This window comes from Haliotis rufescens, unplaced genomic scaffold (assembly GCF_023055435.1).
Source record: "Haliotis rufescens isolate VD_foot unplaced genomic scaffold, xgHalRufe1.0.p SCAF_5, whole genome shotgun sequence".
Taxonomy (NCBI): Eukaryota; Metazoa; Mollusca; class Gastropoda; order Lepetellida; family Haliotidae; genus Haliotis; species Haliotis rufescens.
Genome location: NW_025964223.1, coordinates 35102819 through 35127138, shown reverse-complemented (window position 1 = coordinate 35127138; position 24320 = coordinate 35102819). Strand labels below are relative to the sequence as shown.

Here is a 24320-nt window from a genome sequence, read left to right as displayed (position 1 = left end):
GGAATAAAACGGGGCCAATCATTTTGAGACTTGTTACAATAGGCTCTTAGTGATTGATTGATGTAAGAATTGAGCCTTTCTACACAGCTGTTAGTTTGAGGATGGTAAGGGCTGGTATGGGTAAATTTAATTGCCAAAAGTTCACAAATTGCTTTGATAAGTTTGGACATGAAGTTCTGACCTCTGTCTGAAATTAAGGTCCTTGGAGCGCCATACCAACAAAATATTTCTCTGACGAGAACATCTGCTACTTCTTTAGCCACTTGGGTCCGAAGTGGAAAGGCTTCGCACCATCCTGATGATGCATCTGTGATGACCAAAATGTATTTGTACTTGTCTGGTGTTGTTGGCAGGGGACCGAGAATGTCAACGTGCCATCGGGTGAATACCTCTGCAGGTAGTGGACGAAGTGGTGCCTTCTTGCCATGGTAGTGCCTCTTGGTCTGTTGACATACCTCACATGTCTGGACATAAGTAGCAACATCGCTGTACATTTTGGGCCAGTAGTACTTAGGTCACATGGTGTTGTGCATCCTTTCTTTCCCATGGTGGGAACCGCCAAACTCTGAGTCATGATAGGATTGCAGGACTTTATTCCTGAGGGTTCTTGGGATTGCCAGCTGTTTAATGAACTTGTCTGCATGGCCTTTCTGTCTTTGTGGAACGAATCTGTAAAGGATACTTTCATCAATTTCAAAAGTATTGGCTTCAATAAGAATCTTTTGACGATCCTTTTCATTTTGTGGAAGGACATCCTCCTCTTTGTAGTCAAAGACTTGAATGAAATCTGGACAAATCCTTTGTAGGTGACGTAAATTTGGATGTTCTTTTATACTTACTTCAACCAATGTGTCTTGAGTAACATCAGCATTTGTAGCATGTAATGCTGCGACAACATTAACTGTCACTGGCTGATAATCCTCTTCTTATTCAAAGGTGACTGACCAATGTCTTGTCTGTGTGTCTGATTCTAAGTGATTGACAATAGGTGTGCAAATATCCTCAGTCTGACTTGTCTGTGTGACCTATGTGGGTGATTGAGTGTTTGGCAATATTGTGGTACTGCTAGTTGATTTTGTTTGCTGAGTTGAAGTAACTGAGAAGACTGTTTTCTCAGCATCTTCTTCTGTCTGATCATTACAGTTAATATTTTCCTCATATTCCCTACGTGAGAGAGCATCGGCATTCCCATTGGCTTTGCTGCTGTGGTGAATAATGTCAAAAGTGTAGGTAGAAAGTTCCAAAGACCATCGCCCTAACCTACCTGTGGCATCCTTGATGGATTTCAGCCATTTCAATGCTATATGATCAGTGTAGACTGTGAATTTGGAATTTGCAAGGTATGGACGAAAGGATCTAATGGCTTCAACTAGAGCTAAGCCTTCCTTTTCTGTAATGCTCCAGTTCTTTTCGCTGCCATGAAGAGCTCTACCACCAAAAGCTATTGGATGTTCATTATTTTTCTCATTTTTTTTACTCAAAACAAAACCTATGCTCATATCACTGGCATCAGTTGCGAGAAGAAATTCTTTGTCCAAATTTGGATAAGCCAGAACAGGTGTATTACTCATAGCATGTTTGAGTGTGTTGAATGCCTGATCACACTCAAGTGACCATTGGAACTTTGGTTTCTTTCCTACTTCTGACTCTGAATGCTTCTTTAGCAAAGCATTCAGTGGAAGTGCTATGTGAGCATAATTTTTCACATACTTCCTGTAGAAGTTTGTGAGGCCTAAGAAGGAGCGAATCTGCTTTTGTGATTTGGGCACTGGAAAGGTTCTAATTGCTTCAATCTTTTTGTCATCAACTTAAAAACCTCCACATGATAAAACATGACCCAGAAAAGAAACTTTGTCTGTTGCAAAGTTGCATTTGGATGGCTTTAGTGTTAATTTTGCCTGTTTGAGATAGTAAAATACTTGCTCCAAATGTTTGAGATGCTCTTCAAAGTTTTTGCTGTAAATTATCAAATCATCAATGTAAATCAGCGCAACCTTAAAAAGCAATTTTCTTAGTACTTTGCTCATGAGCTGTTGAAAACAAAGTGGAGAATTTGTCAAACCTTGGGGCAGACGTTTGAACTGATAAAGGCCTTGATGGGTGACAAAAGCAGTTTTATGCTTTGAATCTTCATGTAATGGCACTTGGAAGAAGCCATTAGCAAGGTCTAAAGTTGGGAAGATCTTAGCTTGTGCATTGGCGATGTTATCAACAACATCATCAAAAACAGGAAGAGGACATGGCATTGGTAAAGTGACAGAATTCAACTTTCTGTAGTCACAAACAAATCTAATAATAATACTTATCATCAGGTAAAATGCATATAAAATATATCAGTAGTTTCAGTTATAGCTTTTTAGATAGATGCTAGCCTAAGGTAATGGGAGCGCATCTCCTAGACATACTATTTAATAAGACAAGAGTTATGTCTACATAGTTTAATAGATTTGAAGCTTTTAGATAAATGCTAGCCTAAGGTATCAAGATCCCATCTCCCAGACAAAAGATATGTCTACATAGTCTTATAGATCTTATAGATTGCCTTGAACTATTTTATTTAAGTAAATCTGTCATCACCTATATTAGAATAACATTCAGCAATTACTTCAATTTAGACTCATTAAGGATTAGCCCCCATACAAGCTCGTCTATAGTGATACCATAATCTCTTTCCAAGCACCCAGTAAATATGTCAACAAGATTAGTGCCAACACGATTAACAGGATTAAGTATTCACCTCTGTCCAGCCATTCATTTAGCATAGGGCACAACCCATCGTGTATCAACCAATCATATCCTTTTTATTGTTCTAATTTTTGTTAAATACAGTCAAGTCCCGTTAATCCGACATCGATGGTTGCATATGATTATGTCGGATTAACGAGTATGTCGGATAAACGAAATTTAGTAGTATCAACGTTCGTGATCGAAAATCGGACAACTACACGATAGATAAGGATTCAAACACGTAATAAAAAATATAAAATATATATTCATATTGTTATGTTACATTGTTGACGGAATATGTTTTCTAATCATGCAACCTCTAAAGTTTAACACAAAACAACTGTTACGGACTGTATGACCGATTCAAAATACTTTGAAAAGCATAGTCTGGAATGGAAGTTGCAACTTTGAAACTGGTACCCAAATCTTAAGAAAGCTGCTTTCTAAGTGGCTAACATTGACTTCCTGTTGGTCATTTCATTGGTTGGTCATAGTTCGCGAAAGGTTGTTCTCATGTGACCACCTGTAATGGGATGTCCTCGGCGATTGTCGGATTAACGAGTGTCGGATTAACGAGACTTGACTGTACATACTGAAGCAAAATGTTAGGCAGAGGGGGTTTGTCGCTCTAACCAAGCAGATCTCTCTCCCACAGCCCAGAGGGTTGTACCGACTCTCTGTGGCACCCTCAGCTATATTCTAAGATATTATTAATTGTTCATTGTTAATTGTTCTTGTAAATAAAATTGTGATTAGTCTCCTGTGACTCCGGCTCTTTGCTGACTAATTCCCCCAAGAAAACCAGCACGCCATTTGGAAGTTTTTGTTCCCCCGAACAGAACCATAATAGAGTCATCACTATTTATGTTGCCAGCTCAAACGTAACAGATCATAGCTTCTGCATAATTGTGAAGCTGAAAAGAGACACACCAGTCAACACCTATCTATGTTGTCAGGTCATAGCCGTCATGGTGTCATAGCTGATACGTAATAGATCATAGCTTATGCATAATTGTGTAGCTAAATATGGACACACCAGTCAACCCAAAGACTATAAATGCTACCTCGCTGTCTTTAACTAAATTATTGTTGGCCTTGGCATTGGGTCAAGTGTCTTTCCATAAACAAGGAAGTATTCGTGCATGGCTGATTCAACATCCTTAAATGTTTTTATTGAATGTCCTTGTTTACGAAGTTCTTCATTAATAAAATCTAATCTCTCCTTTCTGCGTCTGGCCCATTGTGACTGGGCTGTTTCGAATTGATCCAATGCTTTATTATTTCTTTTCTGCTCCTCTCCTTTCATACTGGAAAATAAAAAATTACTCCCCAAAAAAGCTCGAGCATTAGCAATAGCTCCACCGACAATCATCGCAATTGATGCCATTTCGTGTTCAACAACAGTACTATTTGGTAGTTCAAATGTTTAAATACTTCATTATGTCTTCTGGGATAAGCCCTTGTTTTATTAGCATATCTTTAGTAGTCATAGCTAGGCCTACATCTAGGATCATCATACTGATGTCATAACCATTAAAATCTAGCTTGGGTGGTGTGGCATTAGTAATCATTTTAGCTATACAGGCATAGCCAATGGCCAAGCTGCTGACCACCGCTGAATGATCCGTTGCGTTTACCAACATTTTACCGTCTGGTGTAGTCATTGCTTTTATAACATTACATGAGGGCTTAACTCTAATTGAACCTCATCTAATTTTTTAACTTGTTGTCCCCCGCCGCGCGAAAGCGCGAAGCGGGGGATATAGTATTCACGATCGTCCGTACGTACGTCCGTCCCACCTGTTTGTTGCCGCGATATCTCAAGAACTAAACACTGGATTGTCTTCATATTTGGAACTATGGTGTATATACAGACTCCGCAGACACCAGTAGGTTTTGGTGACCTTGACCCCATTTTCAAGGTCACAGCAGGCATATCTGCTTTTGGAGTTGGAAAACGGTGTTGCCGCGATATCTCAAGAACTAATCGCAGGATTGTCTTCATGTTTGGAACTATGGTGTATATACAGACACCGCAGACACCAGTAGGTTTTGGTGACCTTGACCCCATTTTCAAGGTCACAGCAGGCATATCTGCTTTTGGAGTTTGAAAACGGTGTTGCCGCGATATCTCAAGAACTAATCGCAGGATTGTCTTCATGTTTGGAACTATGGTGTATATACAGACTCCGCAGACACCAGTCGGTTTTGGTGACCTTGACCCCATTTTCAAGGTCACAGCAGGTAAATCTGCTTTTGGAGTTTGAAAACAGTGTTGCCGCGATATCTCAAGAACTAAAGCACTGGATTGTTTTCATATTTGGAACTATGGTGTATATACAGACTCCGCAGACACCAGTCGCTTTTGGTGACCTTGACCCCATTTTCAAGGTCACAACAGGTAAATCTGCTTTTGGAGTTGGAAAATGGTGTTGCCGCGATATCTCAAGAACTAATCGCAGGATTGTCTTCATGTTTGGAACTATGGTGTATATACAGAAACCGCAGACACCAGTCGGTTTTGGTGACCTTGACCCCATTTTCAAGGTCACAGCAGGTAAATCTGCTTTTGGAGTTTGAAAACAGTGTTGCCGCGATATCTCAAGAACTAAAGCACTGGATTGTTTTCATATTTGGAACTATGGTGTATATACAGACTCCGCGGACACCAGTCGGTTTTGGTGACCTTGACCCCATTTTCAAGGTCACAACAGGTAAATCTGCTTTTGGAGTTGGAAAATGGTGTTGCCGCGATATCTCAAGAACTATTCGCAGGATTGTCTTCATGTTTGGAACTATGGTGTATATACAGAAACCGCAGACACCAGTCGGTTTTGGTGACCTTGACCTCATTTTCAAGGTCACAGCAGGTAAATCTGCTTTTGGAGTTTGAAAACGGTGTTGCCGCGATATCTCAAGAACTAAAGCACTGGATTGTTTTCATATTTGGAACTATGGTGTATATACAGACTCCACAGACACCAGTCGCTTTTGGTGACCTTGACCCCATTTTCAAGGTCACAACAGGTAAATCTGCTTTTGGAGTTGGAAAATGGTGTTGCCGCGATATCTCAAGAACTAATCGCAGGATTGTCTTAATATTTGGAACTATGGTGTATATACAGACACCGCAGATACCAGTCGGTTTTGGTGACCTTGACCCCATTTTCAAGGTCACAGCAGGCAAATCTGCTTTTGGAGTTTGAAAACGGTGTTGCCGTGTTATCTCAAGAACTAATCGCTGGATTGTCTTCATATTTGGTACTATGGTGTATATACAGGCGGGGGACATTTCGTCACTTCTGTGACAAATACTTGTTTTTTCTCTTCTCCGGTCTTATAAAACAACCATACCACCGCTATAATACCTATAGCATAGGGAGCCCAAGTTTTAATTGGGCTATGTTCAGTATTGTGTATTAGGTTTGCCTTCCTCGCTAGCGCACCCTTTCTACCGACTGCCTCATTTTGAGGATTCTTAGTCATTCTGACTTGTGGTGCAATCGGGGCTTGTGGTGTTTCCACAATCGCTTGTGTTTCCTCGTACACTTGTAGTGCAATCGATATTTCTGTCTCCATTATTAGTAAGTGGGCACGTATGTTTAAATTGACAATATCTAGCCGTTATTAAAGTGGTGGTAAGTGGCGCCAAGAACAATCTGTATCTATGATTTGGTTGGTTGGTTTGTTGTTTTACGCCGCACTCAGCAATATTCCACCTATATGATGGTTTGTTTTTAAATAATCGAGTCTGGACCAGACAATCCAGTGATTAATATCATGAGCATCGATCCACGCAATTGGGATCGATGACATGACTCAACCAAGTCAGTGAGCCTGACCACCCGATCCCGTTAGTCGCCTTTTACGACAAGCACAGTCACCTCTTACGGCAAGCATTGGTTGCTGAAGACCTATTCTACCCCGGAACTGTATCTATGATAAAACTCACAGCTTACTGCGCTTATAGCGTTTGATGAATGGATCTTTCCCGAGAGATTTGCATAAATACATGCGATTTTCTGCCGGGATAGGAAGAAACGTACTAGCTACAGCTGTGTATAGTTGTAACATAGCCGAACCTATTGTTTTAGTCATGGTAGCTCCCAGTCTAGACTTGTTACGCGCGTATAGTTTTTTAATTTCTTCATCGGTCATGTTATCAATTTTTTCAGTGGTATAATTTTCCCCCAAATATTGGGAACATTTTCCCCAGCTACCAAAGATGGAGTCTTTCTCTATGTTGATCCCTATGTTGATCTGTAACTACAGGTTCTTGGAGCAGTTGTTCGATAAGTTCATCGCATTCCATAATGTAATACCTAAGGAGATGTTTATGTCTAAAATAATGAAATATTGCATATCCAATACAGCCCCAAATAATAAACTGTTGCGAAAGAATGAGGATTTCAAACCACATTATTACATAATAACTGCTAATGTTCAATATGTCGCATTTTGCTAATTTTTTGCTAAATTTGCTATAATTTGCTAAATTTGCTATAATTTGCTTAATTTGCTATAATTTTGCTATTTTTGCTATATTTTTGCTATTTTTGCTCAGCAGTTGCTATATTTTGCTCAGCAGTTGCTATATTTTTGCTAAATTTGCTATATTTTGCCCAGCAGTTGCTATATTTTTGCTAAATTTTGCTATATTTTGCCATATTTTGCTCAGCAGTTGCTATATTTTTGCTAAGCAATTGCATAAGCAGCTGGTTGATCGGTTTTTACAGTGCTTCGTTTCCGCCAACAGCTTTCTGACTTTATCTCGCTCGAGCTTGGTAGAAATAACATCATTTTCGCGTAGACATTCCTCAAATGAATCTCAGTCTTTGCATTGAAACAGGGTTACCCATCTGGTCTGCTCTCTGAGATCTTTCAGAACAGAGTTGTAATTTTGAGTAAGTGCCCAAACGCTATGCTCCATATGCCGTCCTGAGAATGCTAAATATGAAAGCATATCTTTCTGAAAAGGGTTGATTCTCCTTTGTATTTTACGTGACATACTCGTAAACAGTCTTGTAAACGATCACCCGGATCAACTTTGTACACCCTGGGATCATTCATTACCCAATCTCTCGATAGGTATGTTTTATTACGCATATAGTCAGGCACAGAATAATAATGATAGCAGATGATAGCGCAGTGCGGTTCTTTAGGTTAAAGATTATTAATAGATCGCTTGCACGAATCTTCCTTTCTGTATATTAATTTGCGCGACCATAATCACGTACAAATATATGTTTAATTTACCAGCCGCTTCAAAGAGCTTCGTTATCTGTATAGTAACACCCTCACTGGCATTTTCTATTCTCCGCCCACTGCCGTGTAGTTGGTCATCATCTGTAGTTCGCATGTCGAGCCATAGCGCATACTTCGTAGAAAGGAATTCAGCCATCGATACAACCCCGAGAGACAGATCTTTCACGACCATGTTAACTTCTGGGCTTTATTTTATAGAAGGGAGTTTTTTAATCTCATCCCACTGTTGATATGCTAGCATGCCTTGACTATATAGTTGATTAGGCACGCCCTCGATAGTCAATTCTTCTTTTGTAATCTTGGGATTGTAGAACTTCTCGGTATCTCTTGCAAATTGTTCAGAGGGGTCCTCGAACAACATTAAAATACCCTTCAATGATCTTGTGGGGACATTTAGATTGATATTCCACGTCGTAACTCTTTTGTTCCTGGTGATCTTTCGGTGTCGAATCACGCGATTGTACAAAATGGCTCAACTTCCTGTATACTGGTTACAAATTTGTCTTGCTAATTCAGGATCTGTTATCATATCATACCCCAGTGAGATATTATCAATAGAATAGCTAGCATCTTCAGCAGTTTTGATTACTCTGCCGTAGTCATTAAAAGTGAGTTCGTATTCTAACCTTTCGCCAAGGGATGCTTGATAAAAGGGCATGTGACTATCTAGTAAATCAAAGTCGAGCGGAATAATAGAATTGGTTACCTAATGCATCACAAATACCTTGGTACTGTAAGTTTTCCTGTTCTTTAGCCGTTCTCCAGAGATCCATGTAACAGAAGTATACATCGCTATTGTCAATACTCAAAACTTCGCTACTTTTAATCGCGATTTTCTTAACAATCGCACGACCTATGTTCTAAACAAGCTCTATGTTAGCGTCAGCAGAAGTAAAATTAATTGTAAATGATAATTGTGCAGTTCCTGGAACTATCACATCGTGAGCTCCGATATTAGGAAAGCGAACCAGAAGCGAACCAATGGTACTCGGGTAATGAGTTATAGTTACAGACTGGCGAATTGCTTTGACTCCTAATTGATCCCGAAGTCTACGCTGTGGATTTAACTTGCGTCCGTATAGCGAAGACATTGTTTATATTGAAATTATGTAACCTTATGTTTTATATAAGAATGAATGATATTAATCTAGATAACATAACTGATACTAGTACAATCGAAGAGGGTACTGATGAAACTAGCTTTATGAATCTTAACGATGAACTTTTGAAACCAGCTGTTAATGAGTATTACGATGCCTTAAAAGAAGACAAAAAATATGTTACTCCAATTGGTCGTGACTATTCAAAGTTTACAATAGATAGTAAAGGAATATTGCGACTGCGTGGCTCTCCGGACATTGATCTTATGCATTCTTGTACTCGTAAGCCCCTAGCGGTGTCTACGATAGCTGGACGTCGTTGTGATATCAACATTCTTCGTAATGAATTATGTCTTGTAGACTATGACAACTCACGAGCAAAACTTTCTGTGATGACTACTAAGGTTCTTCAGACTGTGTGGACTGAATTTGGTGACGTTGATAAAGATAATTACGAAGAACGCGTGAAGCTGGCCTCGGACGGACTCAGAGAAATCTTGGATACCTACTACGATAATTCCAAGTTACAGGTACCATCCTTTGAGTACAATATAAGGGAATTACGAGGCCTTGACAAGGCAATGCAAACAATGCAGGGAGAACTCATCAATAATAGCCAAGCTATCTGAACTCGACAAGCATATAGCTTATGAGAAAACAAAACTTGAACAGGCGTGCGATGAATTTAGTAGACGCCGCGTTGCGGAAAGATTGTGGAACTTAGAAGACGAAAGATCGGCCCGCCTCGAAGCTGCTTTAAGTAATAGAAAGGCACTTCGTTCACAAATCAGTCGAATTCGAGAAACTATCGATCAAGTCCTCAACGCTGATACTACACTGGCCAATAAAATTAAAACATTGTTCAGAGAACAGGGGATAACCATTGCCAGTATTTTAACTGCATTGGGATTTATCATATTGACTTTGACTCTCGCGTTAACCGGTGGAGGTGGACCACCCACACCACCCACACCACCTAGTGATAAAAATGGTGTAAAAGAGTGGATGAAAAAGCATTTAAAAGCATTGGGAAAGCTCGCTGGGAAAGCCGCATCTGCACTTCCCGGTATAATAGGAAGTATTGTTTCCTGGCTCTTGAATTTATTAGCTAAGACCGCCACTTGGCTCAGTCAAAACTTGTGGGCACTGATCGTAGCAATTGCCGGGCTGTTGTACTTATCCGTAAAAGACTATTTATCCAAATCATGAGCCGCGACTCCACCTACTATAAGCGCTGTTTTTTCATCGATATGTTGTTGATTTTTAGCTGCAATATGTGGCGGCACTTGTGACTGTTGTGGTTGTGAAACATGTGGTGGCTTTTTCGGTAACTGTGGTTTTGGCTATTCCCGTTTTGTCTGTGTTTGTTTGCGTTATTAATTCGGTGTTAATATCTGAATTTATACGTGGTTTTGTTGATCGGAAGCAATAACAATTTTATTATTATAACCGATCACTTGACCGATCTTAAAGGGGCACTGATCTAACGCAATTCCCGGGACTGGTTGTTGCCTTTGTTATTGGTTTTTCCCCGTGAGTACCCGGATGATACGCAACGCAACAGAGCATGACCGGAGACTGGGCTACCATCTGCAAGGACAGCTAAATAAACTTGGAGGCTGGAGGCAATATTTGTTTTACGAATTTTTGCATAAACACTGATTGGTTAACTGTGATCTATAAAGATTTCGACAAAGGGCGCATGTTAATTAATTTCTTCACCCTAAACAGACAAAAAGAACGGCGGAGCTCATCGGATGTCCTCATTTGGAAATACCCCAGATGGTTATAGTTATAGTTTTCTCGTATAACCCTACACTTGTGTATTTGTCGTCATTCACTTGATGCTCAGTTAATGAATTTATTACAGGTACAATTATTGGTAGCACCACTTAGATTACCTGACAAAGGTTCCCATTTGGCATTTATTGTGTCTGGGGTAATTATTCAATCTAAATCCAGGTTTGAAGTGAGGTGAAATGTGTGTTATGTAATATGCACGTGGCAGACCAGCAAGAGGTGAATGATCAGTTGATTTACTTTTTTGTTGTAAATCAACAGATCGTTCCTAGCCATCAAAGGATTAACAGAAAATACGTTGATTGATTAATCACTGTTATCTTGCACAGTGGATATGTCAAAAGTGAGTGTTTACATGTCTAGGTTTACTAAAACAAAGGGAATACACTCATATCATGGCGTGAAGTGCCGATGTAAAAACAGCATACTTTGTTCAAAGGGTTAACTGATAATACGTTGATTGATTGCTCATTGTTATCTATCACTCAATGGATTTTTAGGAACCATGGGCGTTATGAAAATAGTTGTCACGTGGGCTTTCTCAGCCGACCCTTGAGACTTGACACCTATGTGAAACACCTGAAACAATCCGAATGATCAGTTGAGAAACGAACACGGGTAATAATATCCCGAAACGATATATATCTTTTAAAATATTTGATTGTTACAGAGACACGTGACATCAAATAAGTTTCTTTGTACAGCTGCAGACGAATGGGATATTGTTCATTTGTGTGGATATTCACGGATACATTCCTCGAACAAGGAAGGTCCTAAAATTTATACACATAAATTTGGTAGGTTGTAATTATGGTATTTGCATTTTGTTTTCCTTCATTTGAACCGATTCGGTCTTGTTTCTCTACGTCTTGGTTGGGAAATTCTTCAATGCGCGATAGACGTTGTTTTCACAGGTCTTTTCCTTTGTTAGCGTGTATATATTACAATCTATAAAATGTGTAAATATTTCAGTCATTTTGACTAAAAAATCTGTCCAGATTGATTAAGATGATCAAAAGGGCCTACAAACATCACAACAGATTATTATGTAGGATTAGAAGCCACACAACATAGACATGTACTTTTCAACGTCACATTTTCAGTCTCTTGGTGATGACATTAAACATCAAAATGTTTGGAATTCGTTATCATAATAATACAGATGGAAATGTTTTTCAGTCACTTTGTAAAATAACTCAACATTTAGACTTTAAAATTAATTTGAAAATGTTACACATTTTGACAGTAAAAAAATATACACACTATAAAAAAAAGCAATGCTCAGGTGAAATATTTACTTTGTGATGCAAGTCAAAATAGTGTTAACGAAAATCGCAAAATTACCAAGCAAGTGACTTATCAAAACTTCGTCACCATTACCGATGCTACCCACAAAGATACCTACATTTCCTTATTATCTCGAAAACTGTATTTCATTTTGTTGATCAATGTGACCATACGCCCTTATTACTACCCATAAAAGTGACTGATGCGCTTACGAATTGCGCAGCAGAGGTCGCGAACTAGTCTAGATTTCTGCTATACATCCGGGTACTCACTGGGAAAAAACAATAACAAAGGCAACAACCAGTCCCGGGGAATTGCGTTAGATCAGTGCCCCTTTAAGTTCCATATTACTCGGAGTCGTGTATAGTCCTGCCCCATAAACATAGTCCACTTTGGATTGAGCGTACTGTAATACATCTTGATAAGGCTTTATAGAAGATGGTGTGTCAACTGGTGAATTAATAGCATCCTCTACGTTTGTGTCAAACTGTTTTTGTGCATCGAGCACGGTCCCAGAACCAATTATTCCCATTCGTTTTTGCGATTGTGCACCAAGAATTGCCCATACATAAGTTCTTATTGATTCATTAAATCCTGGGTTAGTGAAATTATTTTCTGTTTTATCATTAAGAAATTCATTCCAAGCGTTTGCGGTATCGTTTAGTTGCACAAATTTTGTAACAATATAAGGCAAACCACTCTTAAAGCTCATAAGATCTCCTCTCCAATCATTACTCAAAAGTTCCCAGCCATGATTAAGATTATGCATTATTACATAAAGGCTGGTTTTCTGTAACAACTTAAATGGACTGAATGGTTGATGATTTTTTTAAACTAAATCATCACTTTCTTCTTTAACAGTTTTTTGTCCACTGTACATACACCTAGACCATGGTTAAGTCCTTTAATACGCCAATCTTTACTCGTAGAAATATCAAATTCCTGACAAATACGCTCATACGCCCGCCTATTGTACAAATTATTTCAGGAATTCCATGCTCGATTCTTTAAGCCTTTGAAGGCTAGTCTCACAGAAAATGAGTCGAATGGGATACTGATTTTAAACAGTGGAGGGAAGGATATAAGTCTTTACAAGAACTTGGATTACCGAAAGAATATGTATTACCCGACGCAACAGAGCATGGAGTTAAATTACGCGATTTAGTTCCCTATAAAGAGTTGTGCATCCATCTTGATCAGATCAGTACAACGGATAATATTCAACTCGAAAGTCCTTCAACTCTGCTAAGAGCTATTCCAGTCAAAGATGAAAAATACAATAGCGGTAGAACGGAATCTTTCTCATCATTACAATATAAAAAGTTAAAGCGGGGCATTATTTCAGATCTCAAAATTTCTGTATTAGATGTAAAACATCAACCTGTACATATAGGATACTTGAGTGTAACACTCCATATAAATAATGGTTGATTCATCAGGCCCTGGAACGCATAACCTTAGACAATGTAATACAATTGCGCTTTCTGATCTTGGAGACACAGAAGGATTCGATAAACCCAGTACCGATGGCAAGTTATACGCTTTACACTTACAAGATAATGTATACAAGCGGAAAGAAGTTGCATTCACAGCTAATCCAGGAGATTTAAGTGATGTCGATGTTAGTAGACTCCTTAAAAACACTTCGTACAATCTTACTCGCAACGATGATAATAAATGGACTTTGGTGGAAGCAAAAATCGAGTGGGTGCTGAATATCATCATTGCTCCACCATATGTGATGACGGGTAAGGGACATAATTTAACTAAGATAATGAATAGTGGGATCGTACTCGGGGCTTATATCCCCTCAAAACGAAAAAGTGTTAGTCGCTCCCCTACCAGAAAACCCAGGTCATATGTTATTGAGTCGTCCAGCATTAAAAAATGTTAGTTTTGGTTACTGAATTCAATGATATAAAACAGAACTTGAATGCTATATCTACACTTATTATTGAAGTCTTGTTTGGAGATGCACCAGAAGATGCCTTCGAAATATTACCAGGTCTATCAATTAAATGGCTTAAGAAACACCAACGTCGACATTGTAGTATTATTTTTATGGGAGTATCACCCGTTGCAACCCTTGAGGGGGTCCAAGTTAATAAAGGTGAAAGCATTTCTCTTACTAAGATATTTATGCCACATAATATACATTTATTAGGTTGATGTATACTCTCAAAACATTTAAGCAAGACCAATTAAAGACTATTATATGATATAATAATATACATTATGGGTTCATATCCAGCTCTTGATGAAGTATCTGAAAAGATGGATTTAGATTACATCAAATAAGTGACATAAAACATCGAATAGAGAAGAATCGGGAGTTGTGACTTGGATTGTATAAAAAGTATCTCAGAGCTGTGAATACTCTCGACGGAGTTGACACCGCGCTTGTAACAGCTGGCATGGGACTCGGTGTAGCCGGTGTTGGATTATTATCAACTATAATTGCCGCGCCTATCGTACTTGGTATGGAAGTAGTGGCGGGAGTCTCAGGACTGGCAGGAATAGTGATAAAATTTATTTCTCATAAGTTGCAAAAGAAAGCATTAAAACATGATAATATTCGGATACTCGCGAAGCAAAGTTGAACAGCATTGAGGATCATATTTTAACAGCACTGGCTGAGTGTAAGATATCCGGGATGAGTTTCGTTTAGTGTTGTCAGAACTCACCAAATACAACGCAATGAAGCAGGAGATTCGATCAAATTCTCGTAAGAGCAGTGGTATTAACGAAGACGAGAAAAAAATGTTCATAGAACAGGAGAGACAACAAGAGCGTCAATTATTCCGTGCCAAAACCAAAGAACTGGTTGGAGATTAAAAATAGATTGTTTCATATCGTTGCTTACGAATGCTTACATAAGTCTATAATAATGTCAACCAAAACATTTATGCTCCGGGACAAAATTATCAAATGGTGAGAATTACCACAGGGTATATATTATATCAGTCATGTCAAACCAACTAAATATGGTCATCAATTGTTTCTTTCCAATTTTGAAAAAGAGTATATAGTCTGGTCTCCCAGTTAAATGAATGAAGAACTTAGTAAAAATGTTGAACATCACTTTGTTCAAAATTATGGTATGCGTATTAGTAAAAATAATAGAGAATATTTTCATTAAAATTTAGTTTAGTCTCATGACGATCGTTTGTGCGCATCATCATTTTTGCATAAAAAATTCTCTCTGTAGTGGCAGTATTGGGTATAAATCTGGCTCCAGTGGAAGTGAGCCAGAATCTCTATTACCTATACTACTCTACAAGATCTAACCTACAGAGGGAAGCTACAGTTACGCCCACTTTGGGCATAGATAAACACTACCATAAATATCAAAGTGGAAGATCTAACTCAACCCCCTTCAGGCCTTCTGTTGGAACAACAGTGGCTTGAATGTTATGCTCATATTCCCCTCTCCAATACATCGCCTCCACACAGATGTGTCAGGTTAGGGTTGGGGTGCTCACATGGATAATGTCACAGTTCAAGGGGTTTGTCCAGACCTAGACACGAACATGCATATCATTTGTCTGGAAGTGAGGCCTATTATCCAAGCAATTAAAGTATGGGATCACCTCAGACATCACCACAATACAGTCAAGTCTCGTTAATCCGACACTCGTTAATCCGACAATCAGCTTTATCCGACACAAATGATGGGAACCGATTCATCCAGTGCTATTTAGACCCGTTTATCTGACAGTCACGTACTCCGACTCCGACACATCTAATTTTCAACGAATTGCTGAAAGCACTCATTAATCAATCTCGTTAATCCGACACAATGATCAGCGTACTCTGTGGTTTTCTGCCCGCGAGTACACAGCCAGTTTTTTCATGCAAGACGAGTTGGCTGGCAGCTGCATATTACAAAGCTGCAGAGATAAACAATAAACAATTACTGCTTTAAAAAACAAAAACAGGATTAATCATATGCCTAGATTACCTCAATCTCATTTACCTCGGATACAAGTTCTTGCTACCACTGAGAACATCCCATTACAGGTCACCTGAGAACAACCATTCGCGAACTTTGACCGACCAATGAAATTACTTACAGGAAGTGGACATTAGCCACTAAGAAAGCAGATTTCTTAAGGATTGCGGCGCTAGTTTCAAATTAGCGACTTCCATTCAAGACTATGCTTTAAAAATCAGCCAATTTTGAATCAGTCATACAGTCCGTAACAGTAGTTTTGTGTTACACTTTAGAGGTTGCATGATTAGAAAACATATTCCGCTGACAATTTAACACAACAATATGAATATTTCATTTTTCATTTTCCTACGTGTTCGTATCGTTATCTATCATGTAGTTGTCCAATTTTCAATCACGAACGTTTATACTACTTATTTCGTTCATCCGACATACTCATTAATCCGACATAATCATATGCAACCAACAATGTCGGATTAACGGGACTTGACTGTATAGTGTATACATAGCATTAAGGGGGTACGATGTCGAATCATTTGCCTTATCAGACTTGATGACCTGCAGGATGTAAGCATTACACATACCGGGTTAAGTTAAACATCAATGCAGATTGCCTGTCGGAAGAACAACATAGTGCCCATGAAATGGTCCCTCCATCCCGAGGTATTCAAATATACTTACACTCAAAAGAAACACAAGTGGTTTTAAGCAAATCGGTAACAAACACGGAACCATAAATTGATACGAGTTTTAGCATGTAGTGAAGCCTGATGGTGTTATCAATATTTTTGGTTGCATTTTGGAAGCCCCGAGTAAAAACGCAACATAAAAAACGAATCGCCGAAACGCACCATTTCAATGAATATTTGGGTATCATGCACCCATTTCTCACGAAATCTAAAATGCACGAACTGTCACGAACTGTAGTGGGTATAAAACTGTGGCCGATTCATGGACCTACCACTTCTTGGTCAACAATGCCACGCCTAACTCAAATTCAGAGAAACCAGGCTATCGGACGTTTGGAAGCTGGAGAGTCTGTCCAAGATGTTGCCCGTCATTTCAACATTAACATAACCACAATTTACCGTCTCCTGCATCGATACAATGCTACACAGACCACAGATGACCTTCTTCGGAGCGGTCATCCTAGGGTCACCACACCTCAACAAGATCGGCAGATTACCCGTCAATATCAGCGACATCCGTTCCTAACTGCAAGTGAAAGTGCTCGACAGACCATAGGAACACCTAATCGACACATTAGCTGGGACACTGTGATCCGACGTCTCCGTTCTAACAACTTCAGATGTCGCCGACCAGCACGTCGTCCTGTTCTCCAACCACAGCATCGACAAGCACGACTTCAGTGGGCACAGGGTCATCACAATTGGCGTCATTGTGCTGACAGAAACGTTGTGGAAAGGGATCCATGGGGTGGACCTAGCCTCATGATATAGGCAGGGATTGGACTTAATGCAAGACTTGGACCCATGTGCTTTCTGATTGTTGGTCAAGGTCGGGGACACGGCGTCACTGCTCAGCTGTATATCGACCAAGTGATCAGATCCCACGTTGTCCCATTTTTTCCACAACATCAACAACACATTTTCCAGCAGGACAACCCTTGTCCCCATGTTGCCAGAGCTACAATGGCCTTTCTGCAACAACACAACATCCGTGTTCTACCGTGGCCAGCCCTCAGTCCTGATCTGAACCCCATCAAACACTTGTGGGATGAGGTTCAAAGGTGTCTGCACAATGTGCGCCCAGTCCCTACAACTGCCGATGAACTACGCACAGCTGCTCTGGATGTGTGCAGGAGGATCCCTAGGGCCTTCACAAATCGTCTGATCCACTCAATGTACAGATGTGTGGCAGTGATCAATGCTAATGGTGATCACACCAGGTATTGACTGACATTTTTGGTATTGACCCGAAACTGTGTAAGCCCTTAACATTTGATAAAAACAATTATGTCATCTGCCATTTAATCCATTAAACTGTCTTCAGTCAAATTTTTGTCAATCTTGCCCTAATAGTATTTCTTGTCTTTACTGTTGAAAATAAATAACATGAATACTGCATACTCGACTTGTGTTTCTTTTGCATGTGAGTATAGATCAAGGCGACATGGGATACCCAACATCGAGATCTTTTTGCCACCTGCATCAGCAACAGGCTCCCGTATGTTTCAGTCCAGTACAAGGAGTGGATGTGGGACATCTAATTGTACCCATGGTGGTGTATTTCCGCCTTCATATTTGCCAGAACGCCAAGTTCCACCACAGCACCGTATCTCTGTGCTGTTTCCTAATAACAATTTTATATTGACTTGTTTCTTTGGTTAATTTTCTTTTTAACTTCAGACTATAACTCCTCCAGAGCATAACAAGATGTCAGAACCCACCAATCCCTTGCTTACATTCTGATGTAATAGAGGTTTTGTATTTGTATGAACTTTCAGACAATATTAATTGTTAATAATTTAAAAATTACTACCTCTTTTACATCTATGGTAACCCTCCCCAACTCCCAAATGATCTGCATATAGGTTGCTGAAGTGAAGACTTTCTGGCTGCACATGCACAGAGCTTTAGGAAGGGAGATACCATGAGTATCTCAACTGGTTACGGATAATTGACAGCGAAGAGTACTTCTGTTGAAAATCTGAAGATTTCATAGTGTGATGACAGCCAAAATACAGGGTTTCTGGCATTGGTGTAATAGATGTTGTAGTAATTTAATTATTTACAATTATAACTGTTGTTGATTTGCACGCTGATGATTTAGTGATTTTGTCTGTATAAATTTGAATATGTAGCATTGTCTCATGAAAAACTAATGAAAGTTTCTGAACAATGACTCAGTGTACATATGTATATGTATATGTATGTCCCAGATGATCCATCACATACAAAAAGAAGTTCTGACATATAGCTTGTTGAAATGTCTTTTTCAGATTATTGAAAAATCCTTTGAAAACAGACAGATAATTATCCCCCGCCGCGCGAAAGCGCGAAGCGGGGGATATAGTATTCACGACCGTCCGTACGTCCGTCCGTACGTCCCACCTGTTTGTTGCCGCGATATCTCAAGAACTAAACACTGGATTGTCTTCATATTTGGAACTATGGTGTATATACAGACTCCGCAGACACCAGTCGGTTTTGGTGACCTTGACCCCATTTTCAAGGTCACCGCAGGCATATCTGCTTTTGGAGTTGGAAAACGGTGTTGCCGCGATATCTCAAGAACTAAACACTGGATTGTCTTCATATTTGGAACTATGGTGTATATACAGACTCCGCAGACACCAGTCGGTTTTGGTGACCTTGATCCCATTTTCAAGGTCACAGCAGACAAATCTGCTTTTAGAGTTGGAAAACGGTGTTGCCGCGATATCTCAGGACTAAACACTGGATTGTCTTCATATTTGGAACTATGGTGTATATACAGACTCCGCAGACACCAGTCGGTTTTGGTGACCTTGATCCCATTTTCAAGGTCACAGCAGACAAATCTGCTTTTAGAGTTGGAAAACGGTGTTGCCGCGATATCTCAAGAACTAAACACTGGATTGTCTTCATATTTGGAACTATGGTGTATATACAGACATCGCAGACACCAGTCGGTTTTGGTGACCTTGACCCCATTGTCAAGGTCACAGCAGGCAAATCTGCTTTTGGAGTTGGAAAACGGTGTTGCCGCGATATCTCAAGAACTAATCGCTGGATTGTCTTCATATTTGGAACTATAGTGTATATACAGACACCGCATACACCTGTCAGATTTGGTGACCTTGACCCCATTTTCAAGGTCACAGCAGGAAAATCTGTTTTTGGAGTTGGAAAACGGTGTTGCCACAATATCTCAAGAACTAATCGCTGGATTGTCTTCATATTTGGTACTATGGTGTACAGGCGGGGGATATTTCGTCACTCTGTGACAAATACTTGTTGTTAATTGATTGATCAACTGTTGTGTTACAGTACAGTGAAGCAGTGTTGAACTACCGCTGTGTGCTGCGGTCAGTGACAGAGCATGAAGGTCGCCTGAAGACAGATGACTTACAGCAGCTTCATGCCCTCCACAACCTTCACGAGATCCTTATGATAAAGCCAGCCAATGTTCACCCTACACTCAGGGACCATCAACTCCATGAACAGGTGAGTGCTTTTACCCAAATCAATTTATTCTCAAGATCATTAATCAACAGGTATGACTATTATGATAATTTGATATTGTGGTTTGTGCAAATTCAATGTATTTTGTTTCTACTTACTACATGCTTGTACTGTGTATTAAAAATTTAATTTATTCACAACTATGTGTACATTTTACTCCTACAACTATCCCTGGTAATGTTTCAAAATTCCCCCTCTTCGCATGCGCACATGTCTTGCATACACATGTGCACATGAGCCTCTTTGCCCATAAAGCCCTGTCTCTCTCCATTCCTCTCCCAAACTAGAAGGACAACAAGACTCGCGACAGTAATTGCCATAACTTTATTGTGACCTACTGCCGCTGGCACGCACCACCTCCTGCATGTCAGCAAGGTACCTAAAACACCGGCAATGGCACCGAAACGGACGTCAAGGAGAACCAGGACAGCTGTTCCTGTAGAAAATGTTTCATCTGCATCACGTGAAACTTCCGACAACAGTTGACATGTAGGGTCACAGGTCGGAGCGAGTGTGACAGGCAGAGCTGTTCCTTACCAGACAACAGTTGACCTGAGCCAGAGGCATCACAGTGCCTGCATCATGGGGAAGGAAGACGATCTTACAACTGTACAAGGAGAATTTTAACGATAACCAAACGGCCTGAAGAGGGGGCAGCGCTGTTCAATATGCCTCACCCGATTCCTCATTGTCATCTGTACGTGCTGTTCCTTCCTGAGGGGTACGCACATCAACTGGGGCGTTCCGGACACCAGAATATATACTAGTACTTCTGGCCTTTGCTGTAGGTCATGTGACCTGTGCAGTAGCATCAGCCACGACACAGCCACATGTCCATCCGTGTTGACGAACACCCGCGAACAAGTTGGCCCACAATATACCTTTGGGAAAAAGAATGCTACCTCCACTAGCACTACAAACAGCACCACAGATTTGCATGGTCGACAAAAAATATGGTACCAGGGACAGAAAGTCTGCAACAATTTCAAGGACAGTGGCTGCATGCATATTCTGTACTTTCTGCATGTGTGCTCCATTTGCTTCGGAAAATATTACAACAAATTGGTTTGCAAAAAATCCAACACTACTTTCAATGAGTGACATGGTGTCAACAATTAACAATTGGCTGATTCTCTTCTTAATGAAAAATGAAACTATGGGAGGTCAATGACCACGAATGCAGGAATGAATAATTAGCTATAGGGGCAAGTACACACTTTACGTTTCTAAGGACCAGGAATATTGGTCCATCTAGTTACTATTCAGACCACGAATATTGGTCCAACGACAACAAGTTTCGTTAAAGACCACAAATATTGGTCTACGAGGGTAAAGTGTGTCTTACCCCAACGAACGAAAAGCCTACACTGTGAATATGGTTAACTATAGGAGCAATTACACACTTTACGTTTCTAAGGAATATTGGTCTATGACCATGAAGGTAAAGCGTGTCTTGCTCCAATGCATCACATGTCAGAATTCATTTTCTGCATGTGAAACGAATGCTACGATCTGATTTCCATGAAGCATGTGGCGTTTATGCTAAATGTTCATGTTACATGAACCGAAACTATGTTTGTTTTGTTTTTATTATTTTCTCTCCTCAACATACCCCCACTTGATGATACACCCATGTCTATCAACTAATACCAATAGATTTCAACACGAAGACAAACTAACAAACCAACGAACTAACAATCCCGATCAAAATTCCACTATTTTCACTATGTACAAGAATACTGATCTGATATGCCAAATCTTCTTCTTTTGCAGCCTCATTGAACTGGAAAATTAATTCTCTGTATCACGGTTCCATTCTAAAGTTTTGATTGTCCAACTTGAACCTCCACAACTCTAACTTGACCATTCTGTCCACGAATGAGGAATTCATCTCTCAAGTTTATCAGTGACTGAAGTCAACAACTTCTTTTTGCCAATCATTTTCAGTTGAAGTCATGAATTCAGGGCCTTTTAACCATTTCCTGTTCTCCAATGTTTGAACTTGAGCACCTCTGCTGACAATATCTGCAGATTCAGTTGTGAGGGAACATATCTCCACTGACTAGGATTTGTATTCTTATGGATGTATCCAACACGATTTGCCACAAATGACTTGAAACTTCTACTCAGACTTTTCACCCACCACAACACATTTAAGCTATCAGACCATAGTGTTGCAGACTGAGGTGTTATTGCCAAGGCTTTTTCAACAGCATTGAGAAGTTTAACTCCAATGACAGCTGCGAGCAATTCCATTCTTGGAATACTGACTGCTTTAAAGGGGCACTGATCTAACGCAATTCCCCGGGACTGGTTGTTGCCCTTGTTATTGTTTTTTCCCAGTGAGTACCCGGATGTATAGCAGAAATCTAGACTAGTTCGCGACCTCTGCTGCGCAATTCGTAAGCGCATTAGTCACTTGTATGGGTAGTAATAAGGGCGTATGGTCACATTGATCAACAAAATGAAATACAGTTTTCGAGATAATAAGGAAATGTAGGTATCTTTGTGGGTAGCATCGGTAATGGTGACGAAGTTTTGATAAGACACTTGCTTGGTAATTTTCGCGATTTTCGTTTACACTATTTTGACTTGCAACACAAAGTGAATATTTCCCCTGAGCATTGCTTTTATATAGTGTGTATATTTTTTTACTGTCAAAATGTGTAACATTTTCAAATTTATTAAACGCCTAAATATTCAGTTATTTTACAAAGTGACTGAAAAACATTTCCATCTGTATTATTATGATAACGAATTCCAAACATTTTGTTGTTTAATGTCATCCCCAAGAGACTGAAAATGTTACGTTGAAAAGTACATTTCTATGTTGTTTGGCTTCTAATCCTACATAATAATCTGTTGTGATGTTTGTAGGCCCTTTTAATCGTCTTAATCAATCTGGACAGATTTTTTAGTCAAAATGACTGAAATATTTACACATTTTATAAACTGCCTGAGAGAATCACGTTTTACAAATTGACGGTAATATATACACGCTTACAAAGGAAAACAACGTCTATCGCTCATTGAAGAATTTCCTAACCAAGAAGTAGAGAAACAAGGACGAATCGGTTCAATGTTACAGCAAATGAAGGAAAACAAAATGCAAATACCATAATTACAACCTACCAAATTTATGTGTATAAATTTTTGGCAGCTTCCTTGTTCGAGGAATGTATCCATGAATATCCACACAAAGGAACAATATCCCACTCGTCTGTAGCTGTACAAAGAAACTTATTCGATGTCACGTGTCTCTGTAACAATCACATATTTTTAAAAATACATGTTGTTTTGGGGTATTTTAACCCGTGTCCGTTTCTCAACTGATCACTTGGATTGTTTCAGGTGTTTCACATAGGTGTCAAGTCTCAAGGGTCAGCTGAGAAAGCCCACTTGACAACTATTATCATAACGTCCACGGTTCCTAAAAAATCCATTGAGTGATAGATAACAATGATCAATCAATCAACGTATTATCAGTTAACCCTTTGAACAAAGTATGTTGTTTTTACATCGGCACTTCACGCCATGATATGAGTGTATTCCCTTTGTTTTAGTAAACCTAGACATGTAAACACTCACTTTGACATATCCACTGTGCAAAATAACAGTGATTAATCAATCAACGTATTTTCTGTTAATCCTTTGATGACTAGGAACGATCCGTTGATTTACTGATTTACTGGTCTGCCACGTGCATATTACATAACACACATTTCACCTCACTTCAAACCTGGATTTAGATTGAATAATTACCCCAGACACAATAAATGCCAAATGGGAACCTTTGTCAGGTAATCTAAGTGGTGCTACCACTAATTGTACCTGTAATAAATTCATTAACTGAGCATCAAGTGAATGGCGACAAATACACAAGTGTAGGGTTATACGAGAAAACGTAGATGACAACAAGGGAGTAGATATCGTATTATCGACGCAATCCAAAATCCGAAAATGCTTTCACTGCATGGATACTTTTTTTTAGTATTAAACTAT

At 39.5% G+C, this 24320-nt stretch overlaps 1 protein-coding gene across 3 annotated transcripts in view; it reads left to right on the top strand.

Annotated features, from left to right (window-relative positions):
* Positions 1-24320, top strand: part of LOC124114713 (E3 ubiquitin-protein ligase SHPRH-like) — a 460251-nt gene that overhangs the window by 282938 nt on the left and 152993 nt on the right. For all 3 annotated transcript variants that reach the window (XM_046475414.2, XM_046475413.2, XM_046475415.2), the window contains one exon: positions 20124-20300. In XM_046475414.2, coding sequence (XP_046331370.2) covers positions 20124-20300 — 177 coding nt within the window. The remainder of the gene's footprint in view (positions 1-20123; positions 20301-24320) is intronic.